The 20420-nt window shown below is 33.4% G+C and overlaps 1 protein-coding gene across 1 annotated transcript in view; it reads right to left on the bottom strand.

The window, feature by feature from the left end:
- Positions 1-20420, bottom strand: part of LOC118202907 (RNA binding protein fox-1 homolog 1-like) — a 124845-nt gene that overhangs the window by 83143 nt on the left and 21282 nt on the right. Inside the window, exon 4 of the mRNA XM_085813715.1 lies at positions 18817-18909. Within this exon, the coding sequence (XP_085669841.1) occupies positions 18817-18909 (93 nt within the window). The remainder of the gene's footprint in view (positions 1-18816; positions 18910-20420) is intronic.

The following is a 20420-nucleotide window of genomic DNA, read 5'->3' as shown; positions in this document are numbered from 1 at the left end:
ACACATCATACAATTTTTGGAAGTTTGAGCTCTAAAACACTTGAGTGTGCTTAACAATTCCCTTCCATACCGAGGGGCAAAACATTAGATAGAATGATCCAATCTGTGTTGAGACATACTTAGCGGATCTTTTACAGAGAGATTTTGTAATATAATAAGGATCCTGCTTACGATCCCAATATTTCCTTGCCAATAATTTCTTCTTGCTTACGATCCTAATATTTTTAAATGTGCTTTCCTAAGCAGCTTTAAAACAGGAAAACAGAAAAGGAATTCTAATAATCATATACAATAACTCAATGTTATTATTGGAATATTAACTTTATCAGTATCAGGAAAATAAGCCTAATGTTTAGACTTAAGGAAGTTGAAGTTATATGGGCACAGTTTTTCCTAGTATTTTAATGAATTTATTGAACCAAAACTATGTATTTATTCTCATACTGAAATATCGAACACTCTTTTGTTGTACTGAGCATAAAAAACGCTTTGAAGCATTCAAAATAAGGAACATTGAGCTTCCTTCCCCTCATCTCTAGCACATGATAAACCCTTTTCCGTTCTTATTTTAATGCTCTGAAATTTTGCTGAATGTTTCACAACTTCCTCTTTTAACACATTTTGAATGTTAGATTTAGCCATCGAGAATGCTGCAAGAGAGCTGTTGTGATTAGGCATGTAGAATCAAATAGTGTCGTAAAATTTGAACCCCTTCGCTGATGTTATTTGCGTTGCTCCTGGTGTTATGATCTGTATACTTGGACAACTTCAACTGTTAATGACTGTCCATAAGGATGTAAACTGCTATTACTGCTACTGTTAAACTAGTCAAGCGTTATATCATGAATGCGTTTCAGTGAAATACCATGCAGCTTATGAAGGTACAGAGAACGTTATATGACAGCCTGAAGTCTTGGCTAACAGCTGTATGAGTTTATGGTAAGTACTTCCACCTTAAATTAAGCATTTTCTAAGTAATACATCAAACAAGAGATCTTAAAAGCAGTTCACTGGAAGTCTGTGGAAGCAAATGGCTTAAATTCAGTGTTAAACTGCATTGGCAACAGCCTGAGGTCTTAAATCTGGGCTAACAGCTACATCTGTTTATGTTAAGTACTTTCACTTTAAAATAAGCATTTTCTAAGAAATATATGAAACAAGAGATCTTAAAGGCAGTTTACTAGAAGTCTATGGAAGCAAATGGCTTAAATTCAATGTTAAATTACATTGGCAAATATGCATTGTGTTTTGTGCATTATCTCATGTATTTACTGTTTGGAAACATATCTACTATATATTATCTTTTTTTCTACAATATTTTAAAGTTTTTATTATAGTTATTCTTTTTAAAAATGGCATTAGAAGTATTTAAAAAGAATAACTATAATAAAAACTTTAAAATATTGTAGAAATTATGAATATATTTAAATGCTAGATTGCATACTAATAAATTAAATTTGAATTCGAAACTAACTTAAATGTAACTCAGTAAAAGCCATTTGCGGAAATAATAGTTCTCTTTTGCGCATCTTAATGTTTTATGAGTTATAACATGATTCCTCTCTACTGAAAGATTAGAAAATTTATTGTTAAATTTTTCTCAAGTAACTTTTTTTTTCATGAGGAGTAATTTGGCCTCAGATATTATTTTCGTATAGTTTCATTAACTACTGCTTACTGAGTCTTTAAAAGTGAACTGTTGAATTTAATTATAAACGAAGCAAAACTCTTGTACTATTAAGAAATAATTTTCTGTTTGTTAAATATTAAACAGATTGACTTACATTTTCACTTTTTTGCGAAGATAATAATTTTACATGTGTAACATACTTCAATTACTTCCCTTATTTGCTCTGCTCTATTTTTTCCACTGGATTAGTATATTAATATACTAATCCATCAATAATTCAATTCTTTCATCGTTCTTAATGCCTGTATTATGGTCTTCGTGCAGTTATATAAATTTTAACTTTATTTACACAGAAAAGTGGTTTTATCAAAATGAGACTTTCAGCAACATTTCTCTGTACGTTTCTGCAGCAATAATCGAGTTACCTTATTGTTCCAGCCCATCTGAAAGCAAAAATATGAGAAAGAACTTTGTATTAGAAAACAATCACTGCAGGGGATTCTAATAAAGTAATGCTATTAGCATCAAATAAATGCTGCGTTTGGATGTCTTAAGGTTTCGCAAATATTGACAAGCAACCGTTTGCAAACCATCAAGAGATATATGAAAAATATTAAGTGCTTTTCTTGCAAAATGTGTTTTAGTTTTGAGACTTTTTTAAATGAGGCACTGAAGGAACGAATTCTCATTGATTGATTTTGTTTAGAAAATGAGCAGACTCATGCAGAGATAATATGTACAAGGAATGTTTAATACAAGGTTAATAATGTTTAATACAAATTATATAATACAAGGAATGTTTAAATAGTATATCATTTAAAATCGAGCAATATCTGTTACTCTTCCTTAAGAAGTTAAAAGATTAGATAAATGGTGCAGAAAGAAGAAGGAGCATCATAAAACTGCTCTTAGGATTTTTTAAGACTCTTTTTACATTATACAATTTCCTGTATTAATGTCAACAGCATTTTAGTTGATACTGCAAGTTAAGTTTTACGATAATTAGTTTTATTCAAGATTTTCTCCCCTAAACTTGCACTGAAGACAAACCGGGAAATTGGTAATTATTAACATTAATTTAAAAAGTAATGATTCGTGGATTGTCTTAGGCAATATATCTCATCTTATAAGTTTCCGTTACATTAATATTAGAAACCGGATAAATAACACTTAGAGTTCTTCTCCATGGATGACAGTAATTTAATTTTGCATTTAAATTAAGGGAATAATTTTGGGTGTAAATGAAATTATCTTCCCTACGTTGCTAGAAAGCGTTCCTTTCAGATGAAATTTAACGCTATTATAAGATCAAAAGATTACATTCTTGAATTTCTAATTAGAAATGGATGAAAATCGGTAAGAAAAAATTGCAATTCCGAAAGATTCTGAAATATTAGAAAATTAATTATGTTTGGCAATCGAATATTAGCATAGCGTTTAATTATGATGAGAAGTTGGACATCTTGCCGAAAGAATTTAGATAAAGTAAATTTATCTTTTTTCATCCTTTGTGCTTTTTATGAAAATATTCAATCATAATTATAAAAACAATTTCAACGCAGCATTATGGTATTTATACAGAGAGTAATTTAATGACAAGGATTATAAAAAAAAATGTTTAAAATGAAAATAACCTGCAAATCTACGATGAGTTTCCTATTTTCAGAGCATAAATAAGGATTTCCTGCTAATGAGAGTGAAGTTTCAATATTAATTCGTAAGCTGAAACCTCATTATGTATTGACTTTACCTCTTCATTTAACTGGTAGCTTGGCAAAACTTTTACTCGTAAAAGATGTGCACATTCACTCGCTCTCTACAACATAATTTTGCAACAGTGCATTCTACAGGAAAATGATTGTTGATATACTACTCTACATCCGGTACTAATTGCTTCATCTCTGTGTTTAAGTGCTCACAGCACATTTACAACCACAAGGATACCAGCAATACACATATGACTCCCTTTACCCCACTCTGTATTTTGGATTATTTTTAAAGTATTTATTACTCTTGTTTTTACTCTTGTATCTTACATATGTGTCTCTCTTCATATTTATCTTAATATCAATGCATCCTTATGTGCGTATCTGTTAGTATTTGTTTGTTTTTGCCTGTATATGTATCTATTCTTGTATTTGTTTTGTATATTTTTATGTATCTGTGTTATTCCAACAGCCATGCACACCCACAAAGTTATTGTCATGCAACCATTGTCAAACAATAATCCTCAGACCCTGTTTGGCCATGTATTGCTCTTTAGATCTGTATTAAACTCCCGAGGCAGCCTCACGGGGCCCCAGGGAGTTGGCGTCGCCGTCCTCCGTCACCTGTCACCTGTTGATATACTATGTGTAATGTACTATAGCTTTAACAAGATAAGCGCAGTTCCATGGAAACAGCTGTAAGCTGCCACCCAAAAGAAACTAAGAAAATCTAGAAAAAGCATTTATCAGTTTTTTTATTCTTGATATTTTAAGTAACATTCGTTTAAAGAAACCACTACATGAAGATTAAATGTGGTTAGCAATATAATTACATATGATAAACTTATTCAGTAGAACTTCAATCGATTTTTACTGAACAAGGCATTTTCATATAAAAACCCAGTTGAAAAATGCTGATCTGGATAACTAATGGCAATTTTATACTATCCTGAAATTGTTATGTTTTTAAAAATCATCAATTTTAATAATAGCTTTAAAGTTTGCCTTTCCAAAATGATTCCTCAAAATATGTTCAAATGACATTTTGGTTTTGAGTAGAATAGAGACTGGAACTCTCATTCTCAAATAGCAAAAAAATAGTTAAGTGCTGAGGTTTTCTCCAGTCAATCATATTTCATAAGGTACAGTAACTCGATAATGCATAATGAGAATAAAATAAGAATTATTGGCTACTTGGAATGTGGGCGTACTCAGGTGAAAGTATCTGAGGAACTTGAATAGCACAAGGTGTCATTTCTAGGCTTTGGGAATGATTCAAAAATGATGGAAATGTCAGTAGGCGTTACAGTACAAGGCCCCCGCGAGTTACAAGCCCGAATGTCGACCGTTATTTGGCAGAAACTGTCAAAAGAAGCAGACGGAGCACAAGATCTGACCTGTCTCGACAGTGTTTCTTCAGCCACGCGTTACGAAAGTTTCCAGGCAAACCGTGTACAGACGTTCGGGACAGATTGGTCTATATGCGTGCAGGCATGTCAGATATGTTCCGCTCACGGTAACTCACCGTCGCCAACGGTTAGCCTGGAGAAGCGAACATGCAATGTAAACATCGCCATAGTGGGAATTTGTGATGTTTACTGACGAGTCCAGGTTTAGCTTGCAGTTGGATTCACGTTGGATGTTCATATGGAGAACTCCAGGTACTCGCTACTACTAAGACAATATCATTGAACGACACCGTTACGGTGATGCAGGATTGCTCGTTTAGTGTGTATTTATACTGGGCTCCAGAGCAGATCTACATGTTCAGATTGGAACCACAACAAACCAAATTTATCGGGACATCTTTCTGCAACAACATGTACGTATGTTAGGAGTGCCATGGGCGCAGAATTTGTGTTTATGGATCACAGCACCAATCTTCAGTGTACAAAAATTGTAAAGGAATACCTTCAATTTGGGGATATCACCTGTATGGAATGGCCAGCATTCTCACCTGAATTGTATCCAGTGTAGCATGTGTGGGACATGCTTAGCCGACAAATTTCAGCCCGTCAAACACATCGTACAAGTGTACCGGAACTTCGGAAAGCATTGCTTGCTGAGTGGAGTAATCAAGATCAGCTCGATAATTTGACAGTCAGTATGCCTAGGCGTTTTAAGGGCTGTAATTTCATCGTCTTGGAGACATACAATGTATTTGCCATCATACCAACTATGTAATGTTAAGTTTTTGTAAGGGAGATATTTTTTGTAATTGCTCCTGGGAGCACAAATCTTAGTTTTTATGAATGTTATCATACAATAACGATCTTTTTTATTCTTTAAATTTTGTTTAATAAATGGGCTTTATGAATAAATCATGCTTGTTTTGTTTCTGAGAATTTATTTGCCGGAGCTGGCATCATCCTTAATTTATGGAAATGAGTTTAAATATACTATTTAAATATCGTATTTTTGCCAAATAAGCTATAAGAATAACTACTTAGTGTATAACACTTCATTACGCAAAATACTAAGTCTTTTTTGCACCAAGTACATTTCATCGTTTTTGCTCAAGAAAAATTTTAGTAGTAATATATCTATGAAAACAGATCTAATCAGAAGTATAACAATATGTTTAACTCTGCCTCACGAAACAGGGAAGATAGCCGTAAAATGTGCAGCATGACATCACTTGCGTGATAAATTTAGGAAGTTACAAGAATTTTAATATTTAAACAAGTTAGTTCTAATCATTAGTCTTTTGCGAAGCTCTTTTACATTCTGTTAATGAAGCTGTCTAATACATCCAAAGGCAAAGAATTCTATTTATGAACGATCACCATATGATTTCTGCATTGATTTTTGATGGAGAGTTATATGAGAATACCGATAAGTAATGTTGACCGCCTACAAATTTGATGAGGTGTACGTTTGCTGAGTATGCATTTCCTTCCAAGATACTACGTTACATCCTTAGGATGCATGTGCTCCTACATGACCTAAGCCGAGAGCCGTGTGGATCGTCATTCGAGAACAGACGTCGTTTCGATTCGCTCCTGCATTTTTGAGATTTTTGGTTGAAAAAGTGCCACCGGAAGTGTGTCGTTTGTTTTAAATTTGTGTGTGAATATACGCTGCATCCGAGGATATATAATTTTTGCGTGTGCGCCAAGTATTTCTCTAGTTATTAGTGTTTTAGTGCCGAAAACAAAGGATTCTAGGCCGCTGCAAAAGTGCCGGACTTTTGCTCATATGTGATGCCGCCACAGCTACGGTCGCCTTCCGCCAGCTTACCACGTGGTGCCCTGGTAGGGCTAAGAAAAGTGCTTCATTTTTTCTAAGTCCCGAAATTGCTGTGTAATTTTGAAAAAATCATATCTTACCTCCAGTTGCACCTAGGCTTACCTGGTTTTCGGGAAAAAGGTATTTTTTTCATGATCTATTATTCTGTACAGTTCTTTTATTGCTAACTATTGTATCTTCGAACTTGATCTTTTAACAGAAATTTTTATTGTTCTATTAATTGGTCTGCAATCATTTTACTATGAAACCCATATTCTCAAGCTAAATATTTAATAGTGCGAAAGGGTTCGTCCTTCTGGCTTAGACTCTTTGAAATTACAATAATTTTGACTCTGTTGAATTGCCGTATATTTCGTCGTTATTTGAACTCGATGACGAGTGTTATTACGACACTTTCACTCTGATTTCGATAAGTGTTGGAATACTATCTATATGTATTATTGTAACAGTAATTAATGTTTAAACTGTTTTAAATCATTTTAATTGATGTTTTAATATACTTTATGTTTAAATATTGTTGTTATTATGCAGTATTGGTAAATTTACTTGTATTATATTATTTTGCTCATTATACTTCTTGTTAAATTGCATAATTCTGTGGTACAGTTTTATCTTTACTCATTATACAGCTGATTAATATATATGTTTAATGGTGTTTATGCTACATTACTTTTTGTAAAATGTCTCGCCCTTCTGTAATACCTGTTGATAGTAATCAAACTCCTTCAATAAGTGATTTGGATCCATTTACATTGATACATTCAGACATTTCTTATCATGAAAAAATAAAGGTATTATATGAAACTATCCATACTATAGCAGTAACATATAAAGGAAGCAAATTTGTCCTTCCCTCAAATTTAAGAGAACCTCTTTGTAAATCCTTAGACGCCTTCAAACAATTAGCTGAAGAAGGCCCAGATTTTGTACCTAAGCCTCCCACAACTGATACTGGTAGCAATACCTCGACTGTTATTTGTTGTGAACTTGCCCATCATAAACAGGCTTCAGATATCTCATTTCCTGTGCAAGATACAGTAAATTTGCCAACTCCACTCGCAGGCTATTCTTACGCTGCTGCAGTGCAGCATTCCATCCTTCCAGCAGCTCCTCAACCGACGTTGCTAATATATCCAAAAGATACGACAACTAGTCGTAAATTGAAGGATAAACTTGCTAAGGAGTTCCCACTTCCAAAAATTGGAGCTCAGGTAACTGCTATACGTTCAATTAAAAAGGGTGGTCTTGCTGTTGTCTGTTCAACAGAGTCAGATAAGAAGAAACTAAAAGATACCTTAACATCTGAGAGAGCTTCCTCACTAGTTACTATCAAGCAACCAACATTAAAAAATCCTTTACTAGCCATTCATAACATTCCTACAGATCTTCCTCAAGAGGATTTAGGGGAAGCATTTCTTACTGAATTTGGTTTAGACACAGAGGACATAAAACCTCTTTTTCGATTAAAAGAAAAGAAAAATGTTAAGTGGATCTTCCAATGTAAGCCCGCAGCTTTCAATACAATTATGCGATACCCCAAACTTCATATTGGATGGCAGTCTCACAACATCACAGAACATTTTAACATCAAGAGATGTTATAAATGTTAGCGATTTGGACATTTGCAGCGGGAATGTCGCAGCAACTTCTACTGCACATACTGTGCCGGTGAACATGACTCCCGAGACTGTTCCTCGGATTTTGCAGCCTGCATCAATTGTCTCGACGCAAACAAGAATTCCAGAAACCCAGTCCCAGTTGATCATACCGCCAACTCCAACGCATGCTTTTGCTATCAGAAACAAGTCGAACGAATGCGCCAGCGATTCATGTATCACAGAGTGCTTTGCCATCATTTAGATGCTTACAAATAAACATGCAGAGATCTCGGGCAGCTACAGCTACAGACAATAGAATTTGCATTAAGAAATCACATTGATCTCATATTGGCCCAGGAGCCGTATACTAGAGACGGTCAAGTTGCTGGATTTCCTCTTCTTTGGACAACCTTCTCCAAGGCAGACACTTTAGCACCTCCACGTGCAGCCATTATTAACTGTAATACACAAATTTCTCCCTCAATTTTATCAATTAATAGAGATCAAGTTGCTGTAGTTTTAGAAATTCGAAATTTAATAGTTGTTATTTATTCAATTTATTCTCCAACTACGGATGACATTACCCCAGTTATTGCCTTTTTAGAAGAGAATCTTCGCATTATTGGTAATAAACACCAAATCATCAGTGGGGACTTTAATGCCCATTCAATAGCATGGGGTTATACAACAACTGATCCTAAAGGTCGCCTATTGGAGGATTTTATATCTTCAAAAAATTATGTGCTTTTTAACTCACCAGACTCTGCGCCTACCTTTGATAGAACATATGCTATTGGATGGCCTGACTTAACTTTTACTAAAGCAAATACTGCACATTTGGTTCATAATTGGACTATTCATGATGAAATAAGTTTATCGGACCATAAATTCATTACGTTTGAAATAACCAACAATGGCTCAGTTCCTATTCTCATTAGGTATAATCTCCCAGGTCGTAAATATTGTCAATTTAAGAGAAAAATTAGAGGAAAATTGAACCAACTGAGAAGACAACTATCTTTGCAAACAACTCCAGCTGCCTTGGAACAATTTACGGACTTGGTGTTAACTACAATCCAAGATATTTGTCAAGATCTTCTTCCGAGGAAAACAAATAAAAAACTTTCAGCTCTCCATTGGTGGAACGGTGAATTAAGAACTCAACAACAGAAATGTCGAGCGCTTAGAAGAAATTAAAATCTGACCGTCGAAATGGTATCACATCAAATACTTTGCAACATTATCAAACAGAAAAAGCAATTTATAAACGTATGATTATTCAATCTAAATTAACAACATGGAAGCAATATTGCACTCAAAATCATGATCCATATGGACTTCCTTACAAAATTGCAAGGACAAAAATTTTTCAACCTTCGCAAACTCATCTAATAGCATCTTCTACTTTGACAGAGCACCCAACACAAGACACAATAGAATCAATTTTAACCACCGTGTTTCCATCTGATGATCCTTCCACAGATTCTCAGTTCCAGACAGAAATTAGAAATAACTTAACAATTCCTGATACTGCAGACGATCAAGATATAACTTTAGACGAAATTAAAACTACAATACGAAATCTTCCTAAAAAACGGGCGCCAGGGCCAGATGGGATTGATTATGTTATCATCCGAGCAACTATTAATTCTCATCCTTATTTCTTCAAGGACTTCTTCAACAAACTTTTCCATTTAGGACTTTTTCCTAGGGCTTTTAAAATTGGCAGAGTGATCTTATTCCTGAAACAGGGTCGAGACCCACATAATCCTGCATCATACAAATTGCAAGGACAAAAATTTTTATATGCTTACTCTCTGCATTGGGTAAGGTATATGAGAGAATAATTGTTTTACGCTTAAAACATCATTTGCATGTGCAAAACGTTGTGTCTGATAATCAGTTTGGTTTTCGACCTGGTAGATCCACTGTTCAGGTATTGTCAAAGATTGTTAATGATTTGCGATCTAATAGAATCAGTGGTCACCACAGCGCATTCATTAGTATTGATCTTCAAAATGCTTTTGATACGCTGTGGTGGCCAGCAATTCTGGAATCATTAAGAAAAGCTCATTGCCCTAATAATATATTCTTGGTATTTAGAAGTTATCTATCTGAACGAAAATTAATGTATTTAACTAACCGGGAAGTAATAACCAAGATACAAAATCGTGGCTGTCCCCAGGGTTCCTGTGCTGGCCCTGATTTGTGGAATGTAACATTTAATTATGTTCTATCCTCCACTTGGCCAGCACATACCCGTTTATATGCTTATGCTGATGACACAGCTTTTGTTGTCACAGGGCGAACAAGAGATGACCTGCAAATTAACTCCACAGAAACTTGTAATCTTTTTTATGAATTATGCAATAATATCAAACTTACAATTTCCTCTTCAAAGTCAACCATTCTCCTTGTCCCAAAGAAAGGAAAATCTTTAAATCGACGACCGAGAATTACGATAAATGGTACCAGAATTGGTATTAAAAGGCAGCTCAAATTTCTCGGTATTGTATTTGATGAGAAATTAAATTGGATTTTGCATCTGCAGGAATTGAAAAGAAGAACAACTATCATTGCAAATAATCTCGCCGTATGTATGGACACAATTGGGGTATTAATCCGTACATACAAAAAATATTATATCAAACTGTAATCGAGAAGATGGTTGATCGAGAAGATATATGCAGCTGCAGTCTGGGCCGACCCTATGCAGGGTCGTAAGGCCAGACTATTGCAAAGCTTACAACGACCCTTTGTATTACAGATTACCCGCGCTTTTTGTACAACTTCTTCTAATGCCTTGACTGTGCTTGCAGGCATTATTCCATTGCCTCTACGCACTCTACAGGAGGCAGCTTATCAAACAGTTCGCCAATTGCAGCAATCTGTAAATTTTCATAATGACATATTTCTTCCAACCAACTATGAAAAGCAAACACAGCATTTGGATAATCATCCTGCTCAACAAGGATATGGACTCAATGTGTTTTTGAAGTGTGACAATTTGCCACAACTACCTCACTTAAAGATATTCACTGATGGTTCGAAAATTGAGCAACAAATTGGTTGTGCCCTTGTGGCTTATCACAATGACGACCAAATATTTAAATGGTTAGGACATCTTACTGCTGAAAACAGCGTTTTTCAAGCAGAAGCGATGGCTATTCTTAAAGCTGTTCAATATTTTAAACAAACCGGTGAGATGGAAGGTATAATAATAACGGATAGCCTTTCATCTCTTTTTGCAATTAAAAATCCAAGGCATTCTTCACCTATTATCTCTGCCATTCAGCAGGAATTGCACATGTCCGGAAATTCTAAAATACTGATGGCCTGGACAAAAGGTCATGCAGATAACATTGGCAATATCCAAGCAGACTTGTTTGCAAAAATAGCTGCCCAAAAAAGTATTGATCATATTGGTGAAATTGAAAACCTAATGGTAAAATGGCCAATTTCGTATTTTAAAAAGGAAATTTTACTCAAGACTATTTCTGCGTGGCAAACAAACTGGGATGACTCCGACACAGGTCGTCGTATTTATTTTCATATTTCATATGTTGATATACATAGACAGGTTACCAATCATCATTTGGTACGTTATATTACAGGGCATGGACCCTATCCAGTTTACTATTATCGACATGGGATTTCAAATACTGATATGTGTGTATGTGGTGAACTTGGAAATCCTGAACATTATGTGACTCAGTGTCCTATTACACAAGATTATCACATTCCCATACCAAATACTAACACTCGTGCATTTTGTAAGTTTTTAATTAAACAAAAATACTTAGTTAAAAACTGATCAAAATTATGTAAATACTTCATTCCTATGGTACTGACTTGTGCTTGGTAACATAATTTACAATTTTAGTATATTGTACGCATACATCTTAGTGTTAATCAACTATTCTCATATGTCAACTTATCACATGCTTGGATTGGTATTTGTCTCATTGAATCTTTGTTGAATTTTGTTCAATAAGAATGTTTATATATATATATATATATATATTATTTATCTTTGTTAGAAGTACCATTTGATATATGCATTTACTTTTCTATTAGTATCTGGATTATTTTAGTATTTGAATTTGTGTTGTATAGATCTTATCGATTGTATTGGGTTGTTTTCTCGATATGTCTTTAACTTGTTATGCATGTATAATTATATCAGTATATATCTACTGACTGTATTTGAATATGCATTGCATAGATATTTGAAGAATAACATTTTGCTTTTGTATTGGTCATATGTTCGGATTTTTATTTGAGTTTATTATTATAATTATATTTTAATACTGTTGGTATTTAAATTGCAATACCATTCTGTTGTAAGAATATGACTTTCTTTTGTATAGTATATCTATATCTAACATTGTATACTACTACTCTTTAACACTTTATGTTTTGCATTGATATGCATAGTCCTTTAACTTAGTATTGTTTTGCACTGATGGTTCATGAAATATTAACATTTGTAATTACATACTCGTGTTTGCATTATATTGTACTGTTGGACTTGTATTGTATTATACAGTCTATTTATATTTACAATCTCATTATGTACCAATTGATCATTGTATTATAATTGTCAGAGAATTTCAGTATTGTTATCATATGTATTAATATTTGAAGCAGTAGTCCTTTAACTTACTATTATTTTGCACTTATGGTTCACGAAATATTTGCATTTGTAATTATATCTTACTTTTTACATTGATATTGTACTATTGGACTTGTATTATGCAGTATATTTATAATTGCAATTTCATTATGTACCAGTTGCACATTGTATTATAATCGTCAGAGAATCTCAGTATTTGCTATCATATGTACTAATGCCTGGACGGTTGGGTGAGCGTTGTGTGGAGGGCGCTTTTGGTCAGTTTGACTGCCCTCTGGATGGTCCGAGCGTTGGGCCTCGGCTTTTGGTGCTGGGTGCAAATGTGGCTCCTAAACATTGGCTCTAGACAGTGGTGGGCACGGTGCAATACCGATTAACCATTATGGTAAAGGGACAGTGCCCGTGCCTCCCGTTACCTATACCTATACCTACATGACCTAAGCCAGTAAGATCACGAATCATGTAAAAATTCCTGTGAATTCATCCACGGTTGTCTTTAAGAATTAGTACTGCTTATTTATTTCAATACAGTAAAAAAGCTATTATATATACATACTGGCTATTCCATTAAATTATGGGCATGCTTGTATTTTAGGAACTCCTTTAATGACACGAATAGGTTGGTTTTAAGGTTCACTTACGCGTTAAAATGAAGATCTTTCAGCCGATAGCGAATTATATCTTATTGTTGACATTAATAACATCTGAGGAATGTAATTACATTCGTTAATTGAAAAAATTCAGTATCTTATATTTAATAACCATGTTTGTCACAACATAATTTAACATAATAATAAACAAATAACATACCTTTATCAGATAACCCCTGGGGTCGAATATACTACTTTAGTATTACACTCTGATAATCTCGGCTCAGGGGCATAAAATATACGGATCTGGTACTTATTATCCGAAAGGGCAGTCTGTATTGTCTCTCAGGGCTGTGGCGTGTGCCATCTGAGCAGGTAATGCGATGGTCAGATACGATTTCAATATGCTTTTCACTCTTTGTGGTCTCTGTACCCCCGGGAGTGGAGACCTTGAGAAGCCGGTTCAGTAACGGATGCGTAAGAGAAAGTTCAATTTTAAAAGTGTGGATTGGAAACTCAGGGGTTTGTCGGAAAGAAAGTGATTTTATTTCTCCTCTTTGAGGAGCTCTTTGCATGACAACCCGCTTCTCACCTAATACGAAGGCAAGGCGTCCTTCGTGCAAGACAAGAGTACGTGTGGTGCTCTAATCCATGTGACGGAGTTCGTAATAAAATATGACAAATTATTATATGGTTTTAAGTTCTGAATATAATTAAACATTATTATTATGTGCAGTATGCTGCTTTTTAGTAGCGTATATTTAAAACAGTTTCGCCTTCGAACATCTTACCTGAAGCCGCCTCATGGCAGCAACTGACTAATTTCTGAGCACTGTGAAGGATGAAAATGGGCACCATTGGAAACAATTGAAATAATTATCTTCTGCTGCACAATATACCTAGTTATTAACATCCGGTTATAAGTTTCTAGTGTGTGCCTTCTAAGAACTGAGTCAAAGAAAGAATTTCCATTTAACGGAACATTTATGACTATTTAATGTGATTACTTTTAAAATTTTAATATAAAGAATCCGTATGATGGTATATTAGACTTTAATAGTCCTGCGTACACATACATAAAAATGTAGAGTCTTTGAAAATGTTTATCTCTTTGTTAAATTAGATGTTGTGAGCTTTTATTTTTCATGTTTAAGAAATATTATATTTAAGTAGGGTTTCATACACATTATAGTACTGATGTGCATATTGAGATCATATATGTAATGGTTGTTAAACATTTAATAAGAAATAAAAATATTTTCAATTATTATCTTTAACCACTATGTGCGTCTGAAGGCCTAAAATCTTACAATGATCTAATCAATCAATTATACATATAGGAACAACTCAGTTAATATATGAGTTTTTCCAATTTAATAACTTTAATATATGTTTTATTTATAGGTGTGCTATCTATCTCACTCTTCCTTTTGTGATATAGATAGATATTTATTTCAGTTCTGTCTAATTGCACAATGGACTTTTTTAAATTGAATATATATGTGCATATTCTCATAGCTGATTTTTGGAAAACATTGCAATTTTCTTTCGCAGTTTTCTCAATATAGTGGTGCAAAATATTAAGCATGTATATTTGCGAAAGTTTTTGAAAATCTTGCCTGCTGCTCAAAACAAAAGGTTAGCTATTTCAAAATATCATATCATTATGATATGAATCTCTTAGAAGGCACTGCTTAGATATTTATTACCAGATGCTCTAATTATAAACAGTCATTAGCAAAAGAAATGTCAATCCTAATGCATAACAACGTGCTATTTCTTCATGTCTAGAGCAACGTCAGGCAGTGAAAGTTGCCAAATACAGCAAACTAGCTACCAATCCATTCCTTTTACTAAAAGCAAGACAGTGGTTATAAATGCCAATATTATAGACATACAAGCTACCAACAAAAACACAATACACTCGATGCATTAGTGGAAAGTTCTTAAATTTAAAATTTAACAGAAAGCAAAATAAGCAATGTTTGACTTTTATGCTTATACTTGGCTACTTAAAACAACTTAAAACAACAATGATTGATGGTTATCCATGCGTATTTAATTATAACATTTATTTTATTTATGATTTTTAATTGATATTATATAACCAATGAATTAACTTCCCTAATGACAGCAATTTTCGCTCATTTGCAAACTTTTTTATCCATAAAAAAATAAAATTCTTTTTGAATCTGTTGTACGAAACATAGCCAAATATTTGCATAAAAGTTTTAAGTTTATTATAGATTGTTTTTACACCAGTTTCGAGGCAGCTGTTTCAGCACATCAGATTTCACACTTGCTTATAATTTGTAAACCTTTATAATCACAGCTAGCATCATTCACTTAAAGTTTCCTCAGTTGATTTAAAATTTGGAAATATTTTTCATACAAATCATCATATTGATTTCTAAGAATATGAACAAATAAAATCACAGTAGTTTCTTTCTTCGAAAATATGTTTCACTATTTTGCTCAATAAGTACAGCTTTTAGTAGTATAGTACAACTTCTAATAGCTCTATAATAGCTCTCAGTTTGAATTCCCGTAGTTAGTTTTATCACATAGATGCTGTTATTATTTGGAATAAATTTGGATACAATGAATAAAAAATAGTAAATTAAAACAAATACGCACACAGGAATTTTATATTAAATTTGATTTGAGAAATAAGATTTAGAAACTGGTTGCTTTATTTTATTATCTGTTAGGAAGCTTCACAGTAGAATTCTGTCATATTTATGGAATTCTGTCTATTAGAGTTTTAGAACTATAGAATCTACAGGTACTTCTTGATAATTTTAAAGGTATTATTAATAATATCTATTAAAATACATATAAATTTATATTTGCATGCATAAAAGTATTATTATAAATTATAAAAATACACTATGTAAAAAAATGCGACAAAAATATATGACATCTTCGATGCCAGTTTAAATCTATTAAATAACTGAAGCTGCTTTAGCGTACCAAGGATTAAAAAATAACAGTTTTGATGTATTAAACGTTTAAAAATTTTATTGTTTCCAATTTTATGTTTGCTAAAATAGTCTTAACTGCCTTTTCGCTTTTTTAAAGTATTTTAAAAATTAACTTTTTCTTTTATCCAATGGCCCACGGTTGCCTATTCAGCATTGGATACTCTAAGACCAGAAGTGGTGGCCATTGTATTGTGAAGGCGGCTACCGTTGCTTCCTATGAAAAGACGGACATTTACAAGCATGCTTTCTCCGGGATTCGAACTCGGGCCCTTCTGTACCGTAAGTAGGGTCCCCTAACCACTATTTATTACACTAAAGTAAAATTTGTTCATTTTAAGGAATGTTTGGTTACTTACATATGAACGCAATCATCTTGGCGAAATTTGGCGACTTTTTACAGAAGAAAAGTTAAAAGTCCCTTATTGAGTGCAAGTTAGTAGTTTTCGTGCATTTTCTTAGAAACATTCTCAGACTATCAATATTTATCGTAAGTCGGTAAACATTCAACATATGGAAAGATATATACTTTAGCAATTACGTGATACATAAAAAATATAAAACTCATAATTTCTGCTTTAAAGCTTTCTGTAATCGCTTTTGCGCTATTTTTCTCCAGAAATACAGGGCAATCTATCAATCTGTTTTCGCTTAAATTGCGGATATTCGACTTCAGGCAACCCTTGGTAACAGCAACTATCTAAGAAACGTATTTTCTTGTTGTTTCTTTTATAAAACTTTCAACACAACTTTGTATTCCTGCAGAAATTTTACCGCAGTTTCTTCTATTGCTGGCAAATCCACAAGCTCATTTTTCAAAACCAAGTTTAAGGCAAAAATATCAACATTTGTTTAAAACAATTGTGGGAACTTGGGAAACATGAAAAAAAAAAGAACGCATATGTGTGTGTGTGTGTGTTTAATTATGGCAAAACACACTAGGGCTATCTGCATAAGGGGAGGGATGCTTTCGTGGAGGACTTTCTAAGGGAAACTGGCTCGTATACACGTTACACATGGAGAAAACTACGAAAATTCCCATGCAGCCAGCCCGTTCGCGGGATTTGAACCTCGGCCAGAACTACCAGGGTTCAGCGACTTTACCGCTCAGCCGCTGGTGGGCCAAAGAATGCATATGAAAAGTGCGGCGTTGCTCGGCTGAAGGACTGTTATGAGCACGGTTGCCGGAAGAATGGTTATGTGAATGGTTACCAGAGTTTTGCACATTCTGAAATTTCGGCGACTTCTTCTAAGCAGGTTGCGTTTAATATGTAAACGCTGATATTTGTATAAAAAACCTTCTCTTATTGAAATATTAAAGAAACATTCACTAAAAATCGTACGTAAGTTCTACATCATTCTGTAACTGACGCAACTAATAATTTTAAACTGGTGGTTATTTAATTTTAAAGATTCTACAAAGCTTTGTGTTGTGAAGTCTAAACAGAGTACTGTCAACTCTATTATCATTTGTAAGCTATTTTGAAACATAAGGTTTTTCATACTTTTCGTTCGTAAACATAAGGTTTTTCTTAAGAATGAAACGATATAGAATGCTTTAATATTTTATCAGCATTAACTTAATATTGTCCACATGATCTCCAAAAATATATTAGAGAACAACATTATTTCTTTTTCTGTTTTAACAGTTTAATAAAGGGTAGTAGAAACTACCACAAATTAATGCTTTCAGTGTTGTTAACTCTGCAGGAAATTACATTTTTTTCCCTATAAGAAGTTTTGAACAAAAGTTCTAAATTCTATTAAATAGTGAAGCTTCTGCGTTCAGTTCTGCTAAAGAAAGGAAAAGTCAAAATTATAACATTGCAACTGTTTAAATAAGTATGAATAAAATAGTTTTAATTCTGATGTATATTGTTTCACATTCAGTTCATAATAACGAGAAAAATCGAAAACTTCTTTCGTTCTATATATATGTGCTCATGTTTTCTGGTACTCCATAACCACTTTCATGAACTTAAATTCCAGTTTCGTCCAATACATGCATAATTATGAATCTAAAATTCCAAATACTAGAATTATAAATAAACGCCGGCAAAATTTCACGCACAATTATAATTAATAATCATACACATCTGTGTTTGCACTCAGTACTACTAAGTAAAAAAAATAATGAAACAGACATTAGTTACAATAGCATTGTTTAATTTAACATTTCAACTGATAACCATTTCTTTTCTACGAATATTTGCTGTACGATTAATGTCACGGCGTATTCACAAAAGCTAAAAAAATACAGCTGACTCGAAATGGTGCGGTTTTCAAATCATTATGCAAGGAGAGACATTTCTTTGCCAACAGCTCTAATTAGCTACGAGTAAAGCACGCTCATATGTAATGAAAAATATGTGAAGTGCCATTATCATATAAGAAATGTACTGAAGTAAAAAAGTTTAAACATGCACCTCGATCTTTCTTCCCTCTACCACCGTGCCGTTCAAGTGGTCACGTGCTCTATCAGCATCGAGGCTATTTGCGAACGTTACAAAACCGAAACCCTGCATGCATGAGACAAGAAACAAGATACATGCATTAAGACCCGTGCATCCTGCTGAAGAACATGTACAACTAAAAGAAATACTCTGCATAAAAAATTTCTTCATAAAACCTTTCTCTCAATTCATTCATATTTCGTCATTCATACAACTACAGTGCTCATGCACTTGGCCATCGGCTAGATGGCGCAGTACTCGTTAGACAATTGCAGTGAACAGACATTATAGAAGATCTGATGTAGGTTTTGAGATTATAAACCAGGCCATCAATGATATTTAATATCCCACGGTTAACATTCTAGTAAAACAAGTTTATTTTTAGTATCACATAGAACAAAACTTGATTTTTCATCCATAAAACAGCGTATTTGACAATTCTGATGCAAAATTAGCCGACTGTTGAAAATTGGTTTACATCTACAGATAAACAAACATTAAATTTTACTTCGATTTGCTTTCCATGTAAATCTATAACCAATAATATTTCTGGTAACGGAGTGTCATTGAAAAAAATTCGAAGTTACTGATTTCACACCTTTCTCGGTGTCATATGCTCTGAAAGAAACTATCTTTACTTAGTAGGAGTTATTTATTACAAAAAACAGCAAAAAAACTTTTTAAAATTGTTTTCCTTAGAAACTATATTACATTCCTATCATCTGCTTAAGATTTTTTATAGAAAACATCCCTAACTGAATTTTTTCAATGTGACGATCTCTAAGAAACTCTTAAAGTAAAATCAATATTGTCCGTAGAAGTTTGTTTTAAATTTCTTTACCAATAAAACGATTTACTTTGGATAAAGGTTTTGAAGCAAATTTAACGGACGAAAAGTTTCAAAACTCTGATTTTCTTTCGTGAGCATTATTGCTGTGATTTCTTTGAACCTCAAAACTGAAATAAAAGTCACACTAAGGAAAGGAGACTAACAAAAATTAGCCATTATTCGTATTCATAAACTTGTGCAAAAGGAACATTATGAAGCACTGATAAATTTGATTAACATCTTAGGGTACAGTAGATTTAAGTATACATTATTAAACTATAAACATTTTTCGAAGCTACGTACAGTGCTATTGATCTTAGAATTGTTATTTGTTACAGATATAGCCAATATTCATGGAAAAGAAAAAAAATAAACTGAACCTATTAAAGCCAACATTAAAAAACTTTATTTCTTGCTAACTCAACACAATGTCTTCTAAGGAAAATTAGATATCTGATGCTAAATCCGAGGTTGGTATAAAACTAAAAGAATTTGAATAAATACTAAGAATAGAGGGACAAGTAATTATTAATTCGCCCAGAGAAACAGTTGTCGGAAATAAACCGACAGATAATTTTCGCCTTTATAGACTTCTCTATTAAAACGAATTTTGTATATATATAAATAATTTTCGTGAAATTATATGTGAGATTGTGACATCTTTTGTACAATGTAAAAGGAAATGCTTGAAAAAGCAAACCTCTGCCGGCAAAGTAAGGTTACAGGGACAAGTCTATTTAACATTGAG

The sequence above is a fragment of the Stegodyphus dumicola genome, chromosome 3, assembly GCF_044657685.1.
Source record: "Stegodyphus dumicola isolate Sdum_Otavi_A_Nest chromosome 3, ASM4465768v1".
NCBI lineage: Eukaryota > Metazoa > Arthropoda > Arachnida > Araneae > Eresidae > Stegodyphus > Stegodyphus dumicola.
This window is presented reverse-complemented; position numbering and strand designations above follow the sequence as displayed.